General features: G+C 43.4%; 1 protein-coding gene across 1 annotated transcript in view; it reads right to left on the minus strand.

Moving 5' to 3' along the window:
* Positions 1-21,795, minus strand: part of CRIP2 (cysteine rich protein 2) — a 268,644-nt gene that overhangs the window by 35,674 nt on the left and 211,175 nt on the right. Inside the window, exons 5-6 of the mRNA XM_033951871.1 lie at positions 18,591-18,659; positions 12,597-12,691 (exon numbers count right to left, since the gene is read on the minus strand). Coding sequence (XP_033807762.1) covers positions 12,597-12,691; positions 18,591-18,659 — 164 coding nt within the window. The remainder of the gene's footprint in view (positions 1-12,596; positions 12,692-18,590; positions 18,660-21,795) is intronic.

Consider the following 21,795-nt stretch of genomic DNA (forward strand, 5'->3'; position numbering starts at 1 on the left):
TCACAGCAGTGCCCTGTTAAGGTACCTCACTATTTAGGTGCCATGGCTGGGTGTTCAGTCCATCACTTTGCAGACCCTTCCCACGTCCAACAGGGCTTGTTCTAGGCGTTTTTGAGTTGGACGAAAATGTGGTATAAAGATGGATGATTTAGCGACTTGGACGATCAGATCGGCAGGACGCAAGATGATTTTTGAAAGGGAAAAAAATTTGGACAAAAACGGACTTAGATGTTCCTTTCAATTATGCCCCTCCACATATATATATATATATATATATATATATATATATATATATATATATATATATATATATATATTTATAGCATATTTACTATTTAATCCCATTAGAATCCTTGAATCAAATTGCCATAGTTAAGCGATAAAAGGAAAAAAAATTATTCTATTTGATAATCACTTAAGTCCACAATATTGAAAGGGACATGAGAACCAACAATATTAAAGTGGAAAATAAGAAATAGTACAAATGAAATTAAATTTTAGAGAAGGAGCAAATCGGTTCTTAACTTGAGGGAAAGTTATCTGGTCACTTAACCACAGAACACTGCAAAACAATTCTGGTCTTAGTTTTAGTTTAGCACATCTTGTAACTTACACAACGCTCACTGGATTCATGGCACTGGATGTAGCAGGCTTTCACAATGTTATCACATCAAATTGAAAAAATATTCCTAGAACTGTAAGTGAACCAAGTCAAACATAACTAAATTAAATACAGGCAGGAAAAAGCTTCAGTGAACTAAGGGGTTTTTTTTCCTTCCCTTATTTAATTTGATTATATTTGACTCAGTTCACACACAGTTCTAGGAGTATTCTTCAGTTTGGTTTGATACACATCTTCTACTTCTGTCTTTTTGTTTATTTTATCACAGTGGTTATGTCATTTAAGTTGCAGACAGAATATTCTGGCCCCTGCTCTAGAAACGAAGTGTCAAAGGGTTACAGCAGGTGGTACACACAGATGCTCTGATCCAATAGGATTCAAACAGGAGTTTTAGGAGGAAAGCACAAAACCCAGAAGGAAATTCAACTAAGAAGGTTGTAGAGCAGCAGTCAGTGGGTGACCTCACATGGAGGCCCACCAGGACCCTGAACAAGGAACTAAGAGGCCAATGCTCAGAACTTAATGCCGGTGTTACAGCCAATTAGTTCTGGACAGAATGCCCAGAGGGCTTTAGTGCAGGAAATAATGTGCACACCAAATTGTAGTTAAATGCAGTGGTGTACCAAGGGGCGGTGAGGGGGTGGCCGCCCCAGGTGAAGATCATAAGGGGATGCTCCCGGGGTCTGTGAACTTCTGGCAGCCTTCACAACTCTCTGCTCAGCTGGCATAGGGCCTTCCTCTTTGCTGGGTCCTGCCTTTGCAGAAGCAGAAAGAAGGCAGGAACCAGCAGAAAGGAAGGCCTGATGCTGGCAGAGAAGTGAGCTGTGAAGGCCAACAATGAGACACACAGAGAGAGGTGCCCATGGCAGGGGTAAAGAAATGCTGCACCATACACCAAATTAGAGGGAGGGAGGAAGAGGTAAGAAAGAAATCCATCCAACTGGGGGGGGGAGAGGGAGAAGGAAGGGAATGGAAAGAGAGGAGATGCCAGAGCATATGGGGGAGGGAGAGATGGAAGAGAAAGAGAGGAAAGGAGAGAGATGCCAGGGCATGGGAGGAAAGGAAGAGAAGGTGACAGATGCCAGACCATCAGGAAAGGAAGCAGAAGAGACGCCAGAGCATGGAGGGGGAGGGAGAGAGAAAGAGATAGAAGGGAAGGAGAGGAGAGAGATGCCAGGGCCTAGCGGGAATGGAAGGGAAGTAGACAAATATGCCAGACCATGGGGTGGGGTGGGGTGGGAAAGAAGGAAAGAAAGAAGAAGAGATGTGGCAGGGAGTGGAGACAGATAGAGAAAAAAAGGAGAGGGGTGAAACAGAAATAAATCATGCATAAAGGAGAGACGAGGCACAGGATAAACAATTTATGGCAGGGGCATAAAAAGAAGGAAGATGCCATACGGAAGGGGGAGAGGGCAGAGAGTGGATGGAAGGGCAGAGAAAGAGGACAGATGCTTGATGGAAAGGAGAGTAAAGAGAAGATGAGGAAAGTAGAAACCAGAGATGACAAAGTATTGATAAACATTTATAAATAGAAAATGGAAATAAGGTAATCTTTTTATTGGACTAATTTTAATACAATTTTTTACTAACGTTCAGAGACCAAAACCCCCTTCCTCAGGCCAGGATAGGATTTGAATGCAGTCATCCTGGTCCATCTGTGTGGTCATTCCCACTGTTCTTTGGTTCCCTGTGGTTTTCTGTGGGAGTGTGATGGTTTTCCCCCTAGTTGAGGTCCTTGCTGACATTTACTATGTTACTATGAATGCCATCTTCCTGTCTTGTCAGGGAATATTTCACCCACCCAGGAGTTGATCATATATCAGTTCACAAAGGCAATCATTCAGCACTCAGGGAATTCACATAACATCTGAAAGGAAACATACTATCACCACCAATGGGTTAAAAACACATTAACCCTGTTGCTACCCACTGAGAAAGACAACAGAAACTTAGTAATTCAACAAACATATCTAACTGAAAGGAGAAAAGATTCATGATAGCCGGGAGAGACTTGGAGCTTAATACAGGAAAAAGTTATATCTATCACTTACTAAATGTATGAGATACCTTGGAGCTGAAAACATGATGGCAGATAAAGGCTAAATGGCCTATTCAGTCATTTCCTTAGATTACTCCTGAGCCTCTCACCTCTTAATTTCATCCTATGCCCTCTTATTCCAGAGCTTCCTTTCAAAGGAAAGAGACTCAACTCATGCGCATTTACATTACGTAGGTATTTAAACTTCTCTTATCATATCGCCCCTCTCCCGCCTTTCCTCCAAAGTACACTTCTCCCTTGTCATTCGCAGGGGATACGGGCAGAGCCGGACCGCGAATGGCAAAAAAACACGATTATCCGGCTCTGACCCACCCCCACCTCCCTGCCGCCTTCCCGGCCTTACCTGGTGGTCTAGAGGGCTTTCGGGGCAGGAGCGATCTTCCTACGCTCCTGCCCTGTGCAGATCGCCATGAGGAAATGGCTGTAGGGAGTTCCCGTCGTAGTCTCGAGAGACTACGGGAACTCCCAGCAGCCATTTCCTCATGGCGATCTGCACGGGGCAGGAGCGTAGGAAGATCGCTCCTGCCCCGAAAGCCCTCTAGACCACCAGGTAAGGCCGAGAAGGCAGCAGGGAGGAAAAAAATATGGGTTATTTTAAAATTAAGACTGCTTTTTTTATTTTCTCCCTCCCCAGAACAAATCACGATTATATGAAACCGCAAATGGAGAAACCGCGAATGGGGAGGGGGAAGTGTATACAGATTGAGATCTTTAAGTCTGTCCCCATACGCACCAATTTAGTAGCCTTCCTCTGGACCGACTCCATCCTTTTTATATCTTTTTGAAGGTGCGGTCTCCAGAATTGCGCACATTATTCTAAATGAGGTTTCACCAGAGTCTTATACAGGGGCATCAATACCTCCTTTTTCCTACTAGCCATACCTCGCCATATGCAACCTAGCATCCTTCTAGCTTTTGCCATCACTTTTTCAACCTGTTTAGCCACCTTTAGATCATCACATACAATCACACCCAAGTCCCGCTCTTCTGTCGTGCACACAAGTTCTTCACCCCTAAACTGTACCGTTGCCTCAGGTTTTTGCAGCTCAAAATACATGACCTTGCATTTCATAGCATTAAATTTTAGCTGCCAAATTTCAGATCATTCTTCAAGCTTTGCTAGGTCTTTCTTCGTGTTTGTATAATGAGGTGTTGTGAAAAATGGTGCCATTAATTTACCTTAATATTTTGGCCTTGGCTTTTACTTTTTATTTCCCTTATCTTGTATATACTTGTTGAATACTGGCGTGTCCATTAAGGGACTTTTTGTCCTAAAGCCAATCTTGTCTCCAGTCTCCAGCATTTTTTTTTTTTGCTTTTGATATTTCTCAGTGCCTAACTAGAGTAATTAGCAGAAAACCCTTTGCCGTCTGTGTGCCTGGTTTGAGGTTGAGTGAAAGAGAGTGTTTTAGGCTTAGACATTACTAAGTTGTGATTATGTACCCAGCTCCAGGGTGGTCCTCGGCCCCAACAAACCAGAGGTCTGCTACATATAAGTATAATGTTCAGATAGCTTGAGATCTCTCTCATTTTGATTAATGATGGAAGTAACTCACGTAGCATCTGTACAATCAGGAAGGGTTTTTTTCATATTTTACTCTTTTAATAACATAAATGAACCCAAAGGAGAAATTTTTCCATTTCTTTCACACCTACATCCCCCCCCAGAATTGATTCAGAACTATTCCTAAGGTCAGATATGGTCCAGAATATTTGTGGGAGCTAAAAACAAATATTCAGGATCCATTTTACTACACTGCGCTAAAAAGTGGCCCCCACTATCCCCTGTGCAGGGCTTTTCCGCGTGCTGAAACTACTTTTAGCTGGCAGTAAATTGACCCCCTTTTCTTTTTTGTCTATTAATGGCCATGCTCTAATTTCCCCATTAGCGCATGGCCATTATCAGATACACCCTTACCAACACCTCTTTTCTGGGTGGTACGGGCTCACACGATAATCAGTTAATGCATGGCGATGTAGTAATTCAACAAACATATCTAACTGAAAGGAAAAAAGATTCATGATAGCCGGGAGAGACTTGGAGCTTAATACAGTAAACAAGACTCTTTTACACCAGTAACCCTATGTGGAGTGTTCATTGTCCATTCCTACTGTTTCTTGTGTGATTTTGTTCCTGTGGGTTTTTTGTCCTGTTGGACTTTCGCTGGTTGTTGTAATGTAGCTGCATTAACAGATTAGCACTGGGCATGCCTGCTCTCTGCCCTTAGACCTACCTCTAGCACTAAAAATAATTTTCTATTTTTTTTTTTTAGTGCATGGGTAGCATGCACTGAACACAAAACTGCCTTGGGATGCCTGAGTTAGAGAATGGCACGGTGACAGAATTTGTCACTGTCTCCGTCCCCGCGGGAAACCATCGCCATGTCATTCTTTAAGGAGAGAGGGAAGAATCAGAGTACAAATGGGCACAGCCACCAACCCTCAAGCCTTGACTGAAGAATGCTGGTATAGCAAGACACTAAAGATATGACACTAAAGAATGACAATCTCTGGTATCCAGAGCAGATATTGTGATGTCATAATGCCTCATTCCACCAATGCCTAAGAGCCAACCTCATTCAGTGATGTCACAATGGGTTCATTATCCTATATACTTTGCTCACATAAGAATCGGAGTATGAATGGGCACAGCCACTAACCCTCAAGCCTTGCATTGAAGAATGCTGGTGAAGAAGCACTGAAGCTGAGAAAGGCACGAAAGAATGTGCGTCCGCGGTAGTGCCTTTTGCTCTGCGCTAAGCAGGTATTAATGCTTCTCACAGCTTAACAAAAGGGCCCCTCAATTTGTAACCAACACCAGACATATACCTCTGCAGTCTCTATACCTAGTAGAAAAGGCTTACTAATCAGCTATGGGTATTCATAAGGAGTTTATGTTTATTGGTTCTTAACATACCACCTTTCAGAGCCTACCAATCAAAGTGGTTTATAAAAAGATAATGGGAAAAATAAATCTCTCAGGAAAGAGAGAGTTAAAATGGAGTATGGAAAAAAGGAAATTCATAGGTTAAAAAAACATGCAACTCTGCCCTACTGTGTATGTCCATAGCACCTAGTGGAATGCGAAAGGCCTCTGTGGCTGTTGGCCATTGTAAACCAGTGAAACTTGTGGACTTGAAGTATAATAAATCTTCATCCTCTTCAATACGTATGCCTTATTCAAAAGGAGAGCCAATGGGCTGTTTTCAAGGAAATTTATGCTCTCTAATGCAGTGTATTCAGGGTTGCTTGCTTGCCCCAGCCCAAGCAAACCAGGCTGGTCCAGTCCTGCTTTAACCCAGTTGCACGCCTGACTGTGTTAGTGATTTTCATAAAGAAATCAGAACTAGAATTTCACACGTGCAATGGAGCAAAGCCAGAATTCATCAGCTTGTTCAGTTCACTCAGAATGAGTTGGAAGCCCTCCATGATCAAGTATCCAAACCATCTACGTTTGCCGCTTTTGCATTGTCATTTTATTGAGATTTTTGATCTCGAGTACCTTCAAATTATGGTACTCGTGCTTTTGTATAACCTTGATTTATTTAGCACTTGAAATGATCCGAGACAAGCATTTGGAAGTATTGATCAATGCTGTCTACGACAGCCTTTGAAGAAGGTCAAAACAAGTGGAATTGCTCTATCCCCATTGTATCTTAGAGCATATTATAAACAAGGGCTCTTCATAAAGATGGGAAGAGAGAATAGTTGAATTCTAATGGAAGTCATCCAAATTACAGGTTTTGGGGTGTTTGTCAAGATTAAACCATTCCTCTCTTCACAGGATTCAGCTTGAAGCACACTATTAAGCCTAAGATGAGCACAATGCACCGGCAACAAAACAGGATACAACTGCCTGAAGGACACAATTGGTTAATAATTTTTAGTGATTGCTTTTCCCAGCTTTCATGCTACCATGGGCAAATGTCGTTAATTGTGGCAGTGATTTTAAGCAGTGCAGGGTAATTTATGACAACAGTCTGCCCACATAATTAGTATACAGACTGCAGTGATGTTTCCTAATTAGTGATTATATTCTCGGCCATATTCCCTGACGTATTCACTTCCTCTGCACTTAAATATTACTGTATCAGTCTGCTTTCACAAAAGGAAAAATCTACATCCAACTAGTTTTTTTGTTTAGCACGATATCAAACGTCAGCAAAATAAAAAAGCAGTTCTATTTTTAATAGGCATTTGAACACGTTCCATTGTTCTCAGTAAAATGTGATGGGTGAACACCATCAAGGCAAACTGATTAAAATTCTGAGAGGCAGATTTAACATTTCTTCTCCTTTGTTGCAAAACTTATTTCAGATTTTACCAGCAACCAGATTCCAAAATTTTCCATTGGCAAAACTTGAGCTGCTTTTTGGGTCTTGATAAATCAGATGTTGTCCTCCTAATTCTATTAATCAACTGGAATTGAAGAAAATGAAAATTTGTTCAAAATAAAAAAAAACTATTATGAACCAGAGAACAAATTCATATCAAGTTGCATTGAATTATTTGAGGTCTGGTAATTCAATGCAACTTGATATGAATTTGTTCTCTGGTTAATAATACTCCTAATTCTATTAAAAAGTGCTAAAAATTGCACATGCACTTTAATTGAACAACAAGACAATTAGTGCCTGAGAATTGACATTTTAACAAAAATTATTGGTACTAATTAAAAATCAGTTATAAGTTACGCACCTAAATTTTATACACAGGTCGAAAAAGAGGGTGCAGAAATGGATCGGTCATGGGCAGGATGTGGGGGGGGAGGGCAATACTTTAAGTTATGTGCATAATTATAGAATAAGAGAACCCATGCCTAAATTTTAGGCGCATGTATTTGCACCATATGTTCGCTGGTGCAAATGGCCACACCTAAATTTGGTGACGATTCTCGGGCATAAGCGTGGTTTACAGAATAACGCTTTGTTTTTGTCAGATCCAATTTTTTTTTTTTCGATGCAATATATAGAACTCAATCCTAAATGCTTAAAACAACTTGAGGATGGATGCTAAGCCTCTTTTCATTAAAAATTTCCTACTGTATGGTCTTTGAAATTATTTATTCAAAGGTTAGGCCTATTTTGAATAGTAATGCTCATAGAGGCATATCCGAATGACTATGCAAACAGCGATCCTTGCTGCAAGTATTGGGAACTATTTATGTATGCTATTTGCATACACTGGGCCCTCTGTTAAATAACCCACATTGATAGCATTAACGCCTGCTCACTATTAATAAGTAATCACTTTAAAAGCAATTTGACATAGAAAAGGCAATTCTATAAAGGGGCGCCTAATTTTAGGGAGGAAGGAAGGGGATTGGGACTTATATACACTTCCCCCTCCCCATTTGCGGTTTCTGCACTCGCGATTTCACATAATCGTGATTTTTTTCTGGAGAGGGAGAAAATTTTAAAAAAACATATTTTTTACATAGAAACATAGAAAAACATAGAAAATGACGGCAGAAAAGGGCCATAGCCCATCAAGTCTGCCCACTCCAACAACCCTCCCCTAATCTACACTCTATCACTCGTCCCCAATCTGCCCTCCTCTATGCTACCCTCGTAGGGATCCGACGTGGGCATCCCATTTATTCTTAAAATCTTGTATGCTGCTGGCCATGATCACCTGCTCCGGGAGCTCGTTCCAATGGTCCACCACTCTTTCAGTGAAGAAGTACTTCCTGGTATCCCCATGAAATTTCCCCCCCCTGATTTTCAACGGATGTCCCCTTGTGGACGAGGGCCCTTTTAGAAGGAAAATGTTGTCTTCCACCTCTATTCAACCAGTGATGTACTTAAACGTCTCTATCATATCTCCCCTCTCCCTACGTTCCTCGAGAGAGTATAGCCACAACTTGTGCAGCCTGTCTTCATACGAGACATCCTTGAGCCCCAGGATCATCCTGGTGGCCATTCGCTGAACCGACTCAACTCTCAGCACATCCTTACGGTAGTGCGGTCTCCAGAATTGCACACAGTATTCCAGATGAGGTCTCACCATGCTTCTGTACAGCGGCATAATGACCTCTGGCTTCCGGCTAACAAAGCCTCTACGGATACATCCCAGCATTTGTCTAGCCTTAGATGAAGCCTTCTCCACTTGATTGGCTGATTTCATGTCTCCACTAATGATTACCCCCAAATCCCGCTCTGCTGTAGTCCTGGACAAGGTTTCACCATTCAGTGTGTATGTCTTACACGGATTATTGTTACCAAGGTGCATGACCTTGCATTTTTTCGCATTAAAGCCCAGCTGCCAGGTTGTGGACCAATGTTCCAGTAAAAGCAGGTCCTGCCTCATGCTGTCGGACAAATCATTTTTACTTGCGGTGTCACTCACAGTGTTACATAATTTGGCATCGTCGGCGAATAATGCTATTTTACCTTGAAGCCCCTGAGTCATGTCTCCTATAAATATGTTGAAAAGGATCGGGCCCAAGACTGATCCCTGCGGCACTCCACTGGTCACCCTCGACGTTTCAGAGAGGGTACCGTTAACTAACACCCTCTGAAGTCTCCCGCTTAGCCAGTCGCCGACCCATGCAGTCAGTGTATCACCCAATCCCATTGATTTCATCTTGCTCAGTAATCTACGGTGGGGGACGCTGTCAAAAGCTTTGCTGAAGTCCAAGTACACGACATCTAGGGACTCTCCCAGGTCCAGCCTCCTAGTTACCCAGTCAAAGAAGCTGATAAGATTGGATTGGCATGACTTACCCTTGGTGAAACCGTGTTGGTGGGGGTTGCGTAGGTTCTCCTTATCAAGGATCGTGTCTAGTTTGTGTTTGACTAGTGTTTCCATGAGCTTACTCACAATCGAAGTGAGACTCACCGGTCTGTAATTTGCAGCTTCTGCCTTGCAACCCTTTTTGTGCAGAGGAACGACGTTAGCTGTTTTCCAGTCCAGTGGGACTTTTCCCGTACTGAGAGAGAGATTGAAGAGTACGGCTAACGGTTCCGCCAGAACGTCACACAGCTCTCTGAGCACCCTTGGGTGCAGATTGTCCGGTCCCATGGCTTTGTTCACCTTGAGTTTCGAAAGTTCGTCGTAGATGTCACTGGGTGTAAACTCGTGGTTCTGAAATGGGTCTCTCGAGTTATGCTTCACCTTTAACTTTGGACCTGATCCTGGCGCCTCGCAGGTGAACACTGAGCAGAAGTACTTATTTAGTAGTTCGGCTTTATCTGTGTTCGATTCTGCATATTTTCCGTCGGGTTTTCTGAGGCGTACTATTCCATCTGTGTTTCTTTTTCTATCACTAATATACCTGAAGAAAGATTTGTCCCCCTTTTTAATGTTATTCGCTAAGTTTTCTTCTACTCGGAGCTTGGCTTCTTTGACTGCCAGTTTGACTGCTGACGACTTAGTCATATATTTTATTTTAGCCTCTTTACCCTTCGTGCCTCCCTGCCGCCTTCCCGGACTTACCTGGTGGTCTAGAGGGCTTTCGGGGAAGGAGCGATCTTCCTTCGCTCCTGCCCCGTGCAGATCGCCATGAGGAAATGGCTGTAGGGAGTTCCCGTCGTAATCTCGAGAGACTACGGGAACTCACAGCAGCCATTTCCTCATGGCGATCTGCACGTGGCAAGAGCGTAGGAAGATCGCTCCTGCCCCGAAAGCCCTCTAGACCACCAGGTAAGGCCGGGAAGGCGGCAGGGAGGTGGGGGTGGGTCAGAGCCGGATAATCGCGGCTTTTCACCATTCGCGGTCCGGCTCTGCCCGTATCCCCGCGAATAACGAGGGAGAAGTATACTGCCTTTTTGTAGTTTTTACAACCATACTCAAAGCAATTTACATACAGGTACTTCAAGCATTTTTCCTATCTGTCCTGGTGGGCTCACAATCTATCTAATGTACCTGGGGCAGTGGAAGATTAAGACTTACTCAGGGTCACAAGGAGCAGTGTGCAGTTTGAACCCAGAAGCTCATGGTGCTAAGGCTGTAGCTTTTTTTTTTTTTTTTTAAGTTCAAAAGTTTTATTAAGTTTCACGCCACACTCTGGCATGAAGGTGGCACCTATCTGGAGCTTATTCTATAAAGGAAAGTAATAGCCTACTTTTCCTTTATAGAGCACTAGCAGGGCAGTGTAAATATGCTAATATAATTTCAGTGTGATGGTTTACACTAGGCAATGAGCTGATGTAAATGCTTACACCTAGGGTTGCCAGATTTTACATTCATAAAATTCGGACCTCTAGACCCGCCCCCAGGTCTGCCCATACTCACCCCATTATACCCCAGTCCTGCCCCTAATCCCACCCTAGCCCCACCCCCGCTGCTTGCTCTGGTCAGGGAGGAGGGCATCCGCTTATGCACAGATGTGGCACGTGATGTCATCGTGTGGCATCCGCACATGTGCAGACGTCCTCTTGCTCGACACAATTTTGGGGGAAGCTTTTCAAAACACGGAATAAAGTGCCAGGTTTTGAAAAGCCATCCGAACCCCTGGCCATGTCCTCAAAAGGAGGACATGTCTGGAGAAATCCGGACATCTGGTAACCCTATTTACACCTAGATTGCTTTAAAAAAATTTGCATGGAAATTATAGTATTCCTGAAGTTTTGCAGGTAACTGTGCATCCTGCCCACAGTCCACCCAGACTCCACCCATGTACTTTATGTCAACCTTGCAACTACATGCATTTGTATTTAGGTTCCTAAGTGCTTTACTGGTCTACTTTGCAGACATCTAAGTTCAGTTGTGAATTACGCCTAAGGATACCTAACTCTTGCTCCGCCCACTTAGGAGTTAGGTGCTGTTAGGTGTCCTGCCTTAGACGTCTACATTTTAGAGAATCGGATAGGCCCCCAGGTTTCAATGATGAGCTTGTTAAAGCTCATCATTGAATTTATTCATCTAATTAAGTTAATTAATTTGGACGCCTACATCAGCACCTAACAGCACCTACTTTAGACATCCTTTAAAGAATCTGGCCCATAGAAGCGGTAGTTTTTCTAAAACTGGCTTTTTATGCATGTAAATGGCATTCCTCTCTTCTAAAAGAGCCTCTTTTGTTTACAACAAACTGAAATTTGGTCAGACAAATTTAACACTTGCAAGTAATTTCTTAAATCACATCCTGCAAGTTGGGATAAGGACTTGAAGTCTCTATTATTGAGTTCTGAATCCTACCACCATTTTTGAAAACAATTGAAGACATATTTGTTTCTTAAATGATGATTACCATTAATGATTATATGGTTTTTTGTTTTTTTTTAATTCTTTATTGATTTTTAATCAAAAACAGTGTCATACAAATGAAAGAACAAAAGATATTCCACATATTCCACTATTATCTATACAGGTAACAAATATCATATGGTTTTTAAATTTTGTAAACCGCATAGAACTTACAAGGTTATGCGGTATAGAAGTTATTTGTTATGTTATGTTACAACAAGCAGGCAGGGAATCGTTAAGATTTTATAGTAAAAAAAACCTGTTTATCTGTTTGGATGCTGATCCAACATAGGACCCTCACCTTTCTCCAGTGCCTTCAGCTGGAAAAGATGTACTAAGGTCTTTCTTCCATTCTGAGACTGGGAATCATTTGCTATATTGTTGCTGATAGAGCTCGTAAACCTACATTCTCTGTCTCAAATGCACATAGGTACCGCCTTATTGAATTTAAGCCCAGGGTATCTTAGTATAGTTAACCACAGCCAAATACATATGTAGACTTAACGCTTGTAATCCTTGCGGTATCCAAAGACTCCTAAGGGCATGTGCATGTGAATTTTGGGATCAATTCCCTTTCAGTTTTGAAGCCATTATACTACATTACTTCCTCTTACAACTATCAATACCAAAATGGAATCAGAGAGTTGAAATAACGTGAATAATCGCTTCCATGGTATCGTGCGGCTTTGCTGTAATTGAATCAAGAATTTGTATATGTGTTCTTACCTCAGCATGGCTCCCCGGAGTCAAGGTTTTCTTACAGCGCTCACACCGCAGGCAAGGTCGATGCCAGTCCTTACCCAGAGAGGTCACCTTCTCAGCTGGGAAAAGCAGAAAGAAAATTATCATGATTTTTTTTTTTTTCCTAAACAGGTGCTTTCAATCTTTCCCATGTAGAACTAATCCAATGTTTTTATTCCATGATCTGTAAACTGTGAAACTCCAGACTAGTCCTTTATGATATTGCTTTGACTCTTACAGTTCTTATCCATTATTTTACATTTTAGGGAATCTAGAAGGAGTATGTTTTCATTGAGACCTCACTCGCTCTCTGTAAAAGCCAAATTTGGCTCTCTGTAAAAGCCAAATCAAATGAAAATTTGCTTGGAATTAGATAAAGTTGATTTCATGTAAGATCAGCATCTCACAATTTTTCTCACAGGAGGGAAGAAACAAAATCTAGATCAGTGGTTCCCAACCCTGTCCTGGAGAACCATCAGGCCAATCGGGATTTCAAGCTAGCCCTAATGAATATGCATGAGAGCGATTTGCATATAATGGAAGTGACAGGCATGCAAATTTGCTTCATGCATATTCATTAGGGCTATCCCAAAAACCCGATTGGCCTGGTGGTCCTCCAGGACAGGGTTGGGAACCACTGATCTAGATCATTCTTTCCAGTCACACTGCCTATTAAGGGCAGGCTGTCTTCCTTTCTTTTTGTTCCTTGGCTACAAATTTCCCAAGTTCCTGCCTTCCCTCTCTAATTTTATCATCTTTTCTTCTCAGTTCCCTTGCTGCTTTGCTTTACAGATATTTAGGGCTCCTTTTACAAAGCCGCACTAGCGGTTTTAACACACGCACCGGATTAGCGCGCGCTAGCCGAAAATCAACCGCCTGCTCAAAAGGAGGCGGTAGCGGCTAGTGCATGTGGCAATTTAGCGTGCGCTAATCCGTGCATTATGGCCCTAGCACGGCTTTTTAAAAGGAGCCCTTAGAGTTTTCTTTTACCTTTTTTCTGTTTCAATATTTGCACCTCTTCCCCAGCCTCAGAAAAACACTAAATCCTGCTATCCACTCCCTCCCCTCCCAGTTAAACTAGAACAGTATCAGACTTCAAGGAAACCCAGAAACCTGGGGGGAAAAAACAAACCTATAGGACCTATGATGCATTAAGCCAGGGGTGTCCAACCTGCGGCCCCGTGAAGTATTTTGTGCGGCCCTGGTCGAGGGCGATGCAGTGTTTTCCTCTGCTGCCCCCGGGTGTTTACCGTCTTGCTGGCTCCCTCTTCTGTCTTGCTGCAGCGTTTGCACGTTTGTGCGGCACCAGAAAAAAAATTTTCGGCCAATGCGGCCCAGGGAAGCCAAAAGGTTGGACACCCCTGCATTAAGCAGTTAGAACTAGATTCATTAAATGGGACTCTAAAATATTCACGTGGAGCGCTATTCTACAAAAGGCAGTCCAAGTTGTGCACCATTTTTAGAATATTTTATTCTTTACTTAAAAAATGTCTTCTACGCTTAATAACTAAGCGGATAACAATAAAACACACATATTTGAATGCGTACAACCCACAACAGAACAATGTCATAAGAACCCTTTCTTACCTATCTTAAATATCACTGCTAAAAAATAGCATACAGCATGTAAAACGTTTACACTTACTAACAATCTAAAAAAGCTTTCACAATATTAAGCTAATAAAAAGCCTAAACAAATAAAAAAGATTTTTAGTTGCTTTTTAAAAGAGTGGATTTAAGAGCGGATTTCCATGCCAAACTTTGGGTGTGAGAAATCACGCCAACTGAAACCTGGTGTAAATCTTGGCACTTAAGATAGGCGCAGATTCCTGGTATTCAGATCTTAGCAGCAATTACACTATACCGTAGCGTGTTTTTGTATTCGCGTTAGTGTTCTAATAGTGTGCCAGGCAGCAGGAACCTAGCAACACTGCAAGTTTACCTTGTTTTTGCTTGATTTTGTGTCCTTTGGCGCCATCTACTGGGCTACTTTTTTATACCCCTGAAGAAGGCCGTTGTGGCCGAAACGTGGACCATGTTGGGGTCCAGTACATGTTTATTACATAGGACTTTTATATCCCTGACTCATTTTATTTGTATATATATTTGTGTGATTTTAACTGAAATTTGTTTGACATTTTAAATAAACGTATTTGTCCGCACAGTGGTTCGACTTCTGTCCCTTTCCAACTTCCTTTTATTTTGTTTTATTCAGTAATACTGTGCACATCTTTAGTGAATGTTCCTAATGTGCTCAAGCCCCTTCCCATGGCCATGTCTACTTTTGAGTTGTGCACTATATAAGATTTGCACGCAGATATTATAGAATATTGCTTAGCAAGATGTTCACGCAAATGCAAAATGTTGCCAATGTCCTAATTGATTGTTAGCACCCAAGTATTGGTGCTAATTGTCTCGATAGCCAATTTAGCTGCACACGTAATCTCAGGTTAGCGCGCAATTTTGAACGTGGAAATTTGCATGCCATTTACTGAATCCAGCCCTTAGTGTGAGAGGCAATGCACTCTGACCAGGAGTGTCCCAGGCTGGAATCACAGAGTGCAACATGCTCCCTAGCTCCGCATCCCAACCACTGTGCCACAGCCACCGCAGGGGAAACCATGAGCAAGGAATGATTTCGGTGACTCTGACTCCCTCGCACTCTGAGCAACACAGCACTTGCACAGCCCTCAGGCAGCTCTGACACTAACGTCGGAATCCAAAATACTGCCGTTAAACTCATTCATAACGGAAAAAAATATGATCATGTCACTCCTTTTCCGATTAAATCACACTGGCTCCCAATTAACCACCGTATCACTTTTAAAATTTTACTCTTAGTATTTAAAACTCTTTCCACTAATGAACCACAATTTATTAATAAATGTCTTATCCCTTATAGTACATCACGTTCTCTCCGGCCCACTAATCAAAAGCTCATAGTAGTCCCCTCTTTGAAAGTTATCGGAATTCGACATGATATGTTTTCAGTGATGGCTCCGCAACTTTGGAACACTTTGCCTCAGCACGTAAGAGAGGAAAATGATCTTAAAGAGTTTCCTTTTTAAAGATGCTTTTAATCTTTAAATTATGTTCAAATTTTATACTAGTTTCCCTCCAGGTTTCTACTTTTCCCTCCCTAATGTTCTTTCCATCTGTGGTTCTTTTCTGTACTTTAAAGCATTTAATTACTTTGTGTATTGATTAGTCTGTAAGTCTGTTGGTCTAACCCAGGGATCTCAAAGTCCCTCCTTAAGGGCCGCAATCCAGTCGGGTTTTCAGGATTTCCCCAATGAATATGCATTGAAAGCAGTGCATGCACATAGATCTCATGCATATTCATTGGGGAAATCCTGAAAACCCAACTGGTTTGCGGCCCTCAAGGAGGGACTTTGAGACCCCTGGTCTAACCCATCATTTTTAAATTTTAAATGGTATGTCTAGATATATGTTTATATTTTTTAATTAATGTTGTAACTCGCTTAGTAAATCTAAAGCGATTCATCAAACTAAAATAAAACTTGAAACTTGGAAGAGATATTGTATAGATATTTATGGACTGAGTTTTGTTAATTTGTAAGTATGAATCTGTATGTCCATTTCTTGTAAGCCTCTCTGGGTGATTCTATGAGACTAAAATAGTTAAGATATAAGATTAGATAGGAAGCCTTCAGATTCCTTAGGAGCTGGGGAATTTTGGATGGAAGATAAGATAAGATGAAGAGTAGGTCAGCAAGCTAAACTGAAAGAAGCTATACACAGGGCAATGGATTTCAATGTAAAAAAAGGAAATAAAGGCAAAAGGAAAAGAAATGATGGTTTTCCAAATAGGTGGCTAACATAATAAGGACAAACAACTACAAGGGGCGTTCAATAATTTATCTACCTCAGTAGGAATGAAAAGAGTTTTCAAAAAAAAACTTTTGCTTTTATTTTTCAATATAGCCCCCTGATAGCTCCATACACTTCATCCACTATTCCTGCAGTGACTTTAACCCCTTTGAAAAGCATTCATCTGTTTGACCTTCAAACAAGGATGTCACAGCTTTCTCGACTTGAAAACCGCTATCCACGGAGAGATTTCTTCAAAACTCGGAACAGGAAATAATCCGAGGGAGCCAGGTCAGGACTGTAGGGTGGATGGTTCAGCTGCTGAAACCCACATTCTTGGATGGTAGCCTCTGATTGTTGAGACATGTGCACCAATGCATTGTTGTGAAGAAGCAGCATGCCTGCTGTGAGTTTTCTTTGTCTTTTCTCTTTGATTGACTCCCGCAAAACGATCATTGTGTTGGCGTAACTCTACCCAGTTATGGTTGTCTTATGTGGCATGAACTCCAGAAGCAAATGTCATTCATCATCCCAAAAGACAGTTACTATGACTTTACCTGCAGATTTTTCTCTCTTGAACTCTTTTGGGATGGGAGATGACTTGTGCTTCCACTACTTTGACTCCAGTTTGGACTCAGGATCTCTGTGATAGACACAAGTCTCATCTCCAGTCACCAAACGATGAAAAATATTCATTTGGTCTTCACAGAGCATCTCCAAGTTCTCCTGACAGCACTAGAGCCTCGTGGCTTTCTGACATAGAATCAGCATTCTTGGAACCCATCTTGCACTAACCTTGGACATGCCCAATTTTTCATGAATTATTTTCCAAACCGTACCTGCTGAGATGCCCATTTCTTCAGCTATTCAGGAAACCTTAATTCTTATATCTGACAAAATTAAATCCTCGACTTTCTTGCACATTTCTGTGGAAGTTGTTTCCACAGGCCATTCAGTGTGAGGGTCATCTTCAATGGACTCTCTATCCCACTTAAACTGCTTGCTCCATAATTTTACTTTATAGGATGATGGGGGCAAACTCTCCATAAACTGCAGTCATGCATTCAAGGATCTCCTTTGGCTTTTTCCCTTCTTTAGTGAGAAATTTTATCACTGAACAAAGCTCCAAATCTAGCAGTTTCTGACTTGACTCACACAAGGACTCTCCTGACATCCTGTTTCTTGGAATGTTAGACTCGCAATGGGCTGTAACTTTGCATGAGTAATCTTGAGACATGTCACAACATGCACAGACTTGTTTCAACACGCTTACTACTTTCTTTCATACGCAGGTTGATAAATTATTTAACACCTCTCATAGTTCCTATTTTGCAAACGCCCCCCCCAACAAGAACCGCATCGCACCTCCATGCTGGAAGCGGCATCCGCCCGCCCGCCCTCCCTCCTAACAAGCTCCTTACCCCATCTGCTGCTTGCCGGTGCAAGTGACAGAAAGATCCCACCTCTTGTCTAGGCTGAGCTTTGAGCATCTGCGCATGCTCAAGGCCTTCTGGCTCTCGTTCTCTCTGAGATCTCGAGAGAACGAGAACCCGAAGGCCTTGAGCATGCGCAGATGCTCAAGGCCTAGCCCAGGCAAGAGGCGGGATCTTTCTATCACTCGCACCGGCAAGCAACAGATGGCGTAAGGAGCTTGTTTGGGAGGGAGAGCAGGCGGATGCCGCTCCCAGCACAGGGGTGCGATGCGGTTCTCGTGGGGTTGCGTTCACGAGGGGGGAGGGTGCGATGCCGGTTCAAGGGGTGTGATGCTGGTTGAGTGGGGGAAGGTGCTCGTTTATTGGGACATGCTTGATTTGCGAGTTAAGGTTTGCAGGAGTGTTTTGTTCGTCTTGCAAAACACTCACAAACCGCGTTACTCGCAAACCGAGGTTCCACTGTAGTTCTTTAAAAAAATCAAAACAACAATTTTCTAGATTTGCAAATATTTTTGTGAGCAATCATGTAAAATCTGTGAGCGACGCTCCTAGAATGTACGAGCGATTGCTCACGTGTTCAGCTTAGAGGGAACAAAGCTTATCAGACTGCAATTTTGACAGCAGAACTGCAGCATCCCTTCCCTAGGAAACCCTAGAGAATACAAGATACTGAAAACTGAAGGGATACAAAGGAAACATAAGTGAGTTTTCATACCAAAATATACTTTCTTGCCACAACGAGGGCACATGTTGGGTTCTCCAGTGAAAGTGGTAATACTGGAAGCTGAAAACAGAAGAAATAAAGGTTAGTCAGCCTTACAATCTACGCAGTGGCATAGTAAGGGGGCGGGTGAGGGGGGCACAGGCACCAGTTCTCCTCTCTGGCCCCTGCTCCTTCCCCACGCCCAACGGTCACACAGGTACACCGCGCCTATATGTGCAGTTTTGGGTATTTTTTATTCTGTTTGGTAAACCGCATAGAACTTAATAGTATTGCGGTATAGAAATAGATTTTTATGTTACAATACAATAATTATTAATCACGATTAAAAAACCACATGCATCCTCATTTTCTCTCCCTTCCCCCTCTCCCCCCCTATGATTAAAAAAGCACATACAGCCCCATTTTCTCTCCCTTCCCCCTCTCCCCCCCATGATTAAAAAAGCACATACAGCCCCATTTTCTCTCCCTTCCCCCTCTCCCCCCATGATTAAAAAAGCACATACAGCCCCATTTTCTCTCCCTTCCCCTTCTCCCCCCGTATTATTAAAAAAGCACAAACAGCCCCATTTTCTCCCCTCCTCCCTGCTCTCCATCATCCCCCCTCCCCCCGGCACAGTCTGGCATCTCTCCCTCCCCTCCTGGACCCAATGCGCATGCTCTTTCTCCCCTTGCAACCTGCAACCAGTCTACCTTTCAATCCAGTTTATGTCCCTACAGGCCAGCAGCAACCATAGAGAAAGGCTGCTTGCAGCCTGCACCAGGCCTTTCCCTCTCATTTGGCCCACCCCTTCTGATGCAACTTCCTGATTTCAGAAGGGATGTACTAGGACAGAGGGAATGCAGTGGTTAGATCAACAGCCTCAGCACCCTGAGGTTGTGGGTTCAAAACCCCGCTCTGCTCCCTCTGACCCCAGGCAAGTCACTTAATCCTCTACTGCCCCAGGTACATTAAATAGATTGTGAGCCCACCGGGACAGATAGGGAAAATGCCTGAAGTACCTGTAAAAGATATGGAAACCACTGAGAACTCTGTAAGATTCAGCGGTATATCAAATTTGAATAAACAAACATATTGCCTTTGTCATGAACAACTTTTCCAAGTTAAATCCAGCTTTGCTACTTAAACATCTCTATTCTGTACAAAACAAGTTTCAAGTTTATTATTTATTTGACATACCATCTATCATTACGTCTAGGTGATTTACAATATAATAAAAATTTTAAAAAACATCTGAAAAAAACATAGGGGTTAAAAAAAATAAAAACAAACATCAGCAGACTGAAATACACAGTGAAAGAGACACAAGCCCTGATTCTGTATAGGATGCCCGGGAGAGGTCCTACACTAACCCCGATTCTGTAACCGGTGTCCATGTTACAGATGCCGGTTAGAGTAGACGCGGCCGCTACACTTATTGCAGCAAGGGATAAGTATAGTAGCCGCCTGTCCGATCGCCGGCAGGAGGATGCCCAACCCCTCCTGCCAGAACCCTCCCTCCCGCCAAATGCCCAATCGCCGGCAGGAGGGAGCACCCAACCCCTCCTGCCGGAAAGCCGGACCCTCTCCGGACCCCCCATGCTAACGCCCCCCCCCCCCCGATGACTCTCCTAACCTCCCCCCCAACTAACCTCCTCCCCCAACTAACCTCTAAATTGTTGGCCAGCTAGACGGGTCTTGCTGCCATCCAGCCAACAGGCCCGCCTCATCGAAATGAGATGGGCCCGCCCCTTCCCGGCCCATCCCCGCTATGCCTAAGGCCTGATTGGTCCAGGCTCTAGAAGCCTGGACCAATCAGGCCTTATGCATAGCGGGTCCGCCCATTCCCACTAATCCTAAGGCCTGATTGGCCCAGGTACCTACAAGCCTGGGCCAATCACACCTTAGGCCTTAGACTTAGCGGGGATGGGCCAGAAAGGGGCGGGCCCATCTCATTTCGACAAGGCAGGCCTGTCGGCTCGATGGCAGCAAGACCCATCCAGCCGGCCAACAATTTAGAGGTTACTTGGGGGGAAGGGGGTTCGGCTTTCCGGCAGGAGGGGTTGGGCACCCTCCTGCCGACAATCAAGAGTTTCGGGGGGGGGCGGGAGTGGCTTTCCGACAGGAGGGGTTGGGCACCCTCCTGCCGGCGATTGGGAGTTTGGGGGGGTGTTCCGGCAGGAGGGGTTCGGCACCCTTCTGCCGGCGATCAAGAGTTTCGGGGGGGAGGGGGCGGCATTCCCGCAGGAGGGGTTGGCCACCCTCCTGCCGGTGATCGGACAGGCGGCCACGGCCGCTATGCTTATTGCGGCAGGGAGATTAGTTGCCGCGATAAGTATAGCGGATGAGTCTACTTATAATGTAGGCCAGCATTTTGCTGGCCTACATTTTAAGCGTCTCTTCCTCTACTAGGGAGACGCATAGGGCCGCCTAGATTCACCTAAGGCCCTTAGGCGAGCTTAGGCATCTTGTGGGCCTCCCTAGGCTCACAGAGGCGCCTTCAATATAGGCAGCCTGCCTGGGGAGCATTTTTTTAAAAACGTGCATCCCAATTGGCTGATTAGACAACTGTAGGACGCCTACAGCTGCCTAAAATCGGGATGGCACTTTGCAGAATCAGGGCCACAGTGACTGGAGACAAAAAGGGGGAGGGGAAAATACAATATTTAAACAAACAAATAAAAGAAAAAGGTCATACAAGTAAGAGGGGGTAAAGCTAATGATCTGTACTAAAGGATAGGAATTTCTTCGATAGTATAAGCATCCTTAAACAGGAAGGTCTTTAATTCATCTTATATAGTGCTAAGGATGTTTCTTGCCTTAGATGGCTTGGAAGAGCATTCCATAAGGTAGAAGGAACAACAGAAAAATGGTTTTGCGTGTAGTGTCACAAACTATATGGCAAAGCGATGGACTTGAAAGTTTCCTGCGTTGAATGTAGCAGCCGCGAAGAAATGTGAGGAAGTAATAGTTTGTCATGCTCATTGATCTGATCACATCTCTACCAGCATCACCGACTCCCAATTTCATTCCACATCCAATTTGAAATAGTGGGTCCTTAATCCACAAAGCCAGCTACACTGGTGCTCCAGAATACCTGATCTCCCCTGTTACGTCTTATTCTCCTTCTTTGACTTTGGTTGCATATCCCTTTGCTCTCTCTTACACGTCTCTCGCAGCACCGGACACTCAGCTTGCTTTATTCTAGCAACCTCCCTG

This window comes from Geotrypetes seraphini, chromosome 7, assembly GCF_902459505.1.
Source record: "Geotrypetes seraphini chromosome 7, aGeoSer1.1, whole genome shotgun sequence".
NCBI classification, from domain to species: domain Eukaryota; kingdom Metazoa; phylum Chordata; class Amphibia; order Gymnophiona; family Dermophiidae; genus Geotrypetes; species Geotrypetes seraphini.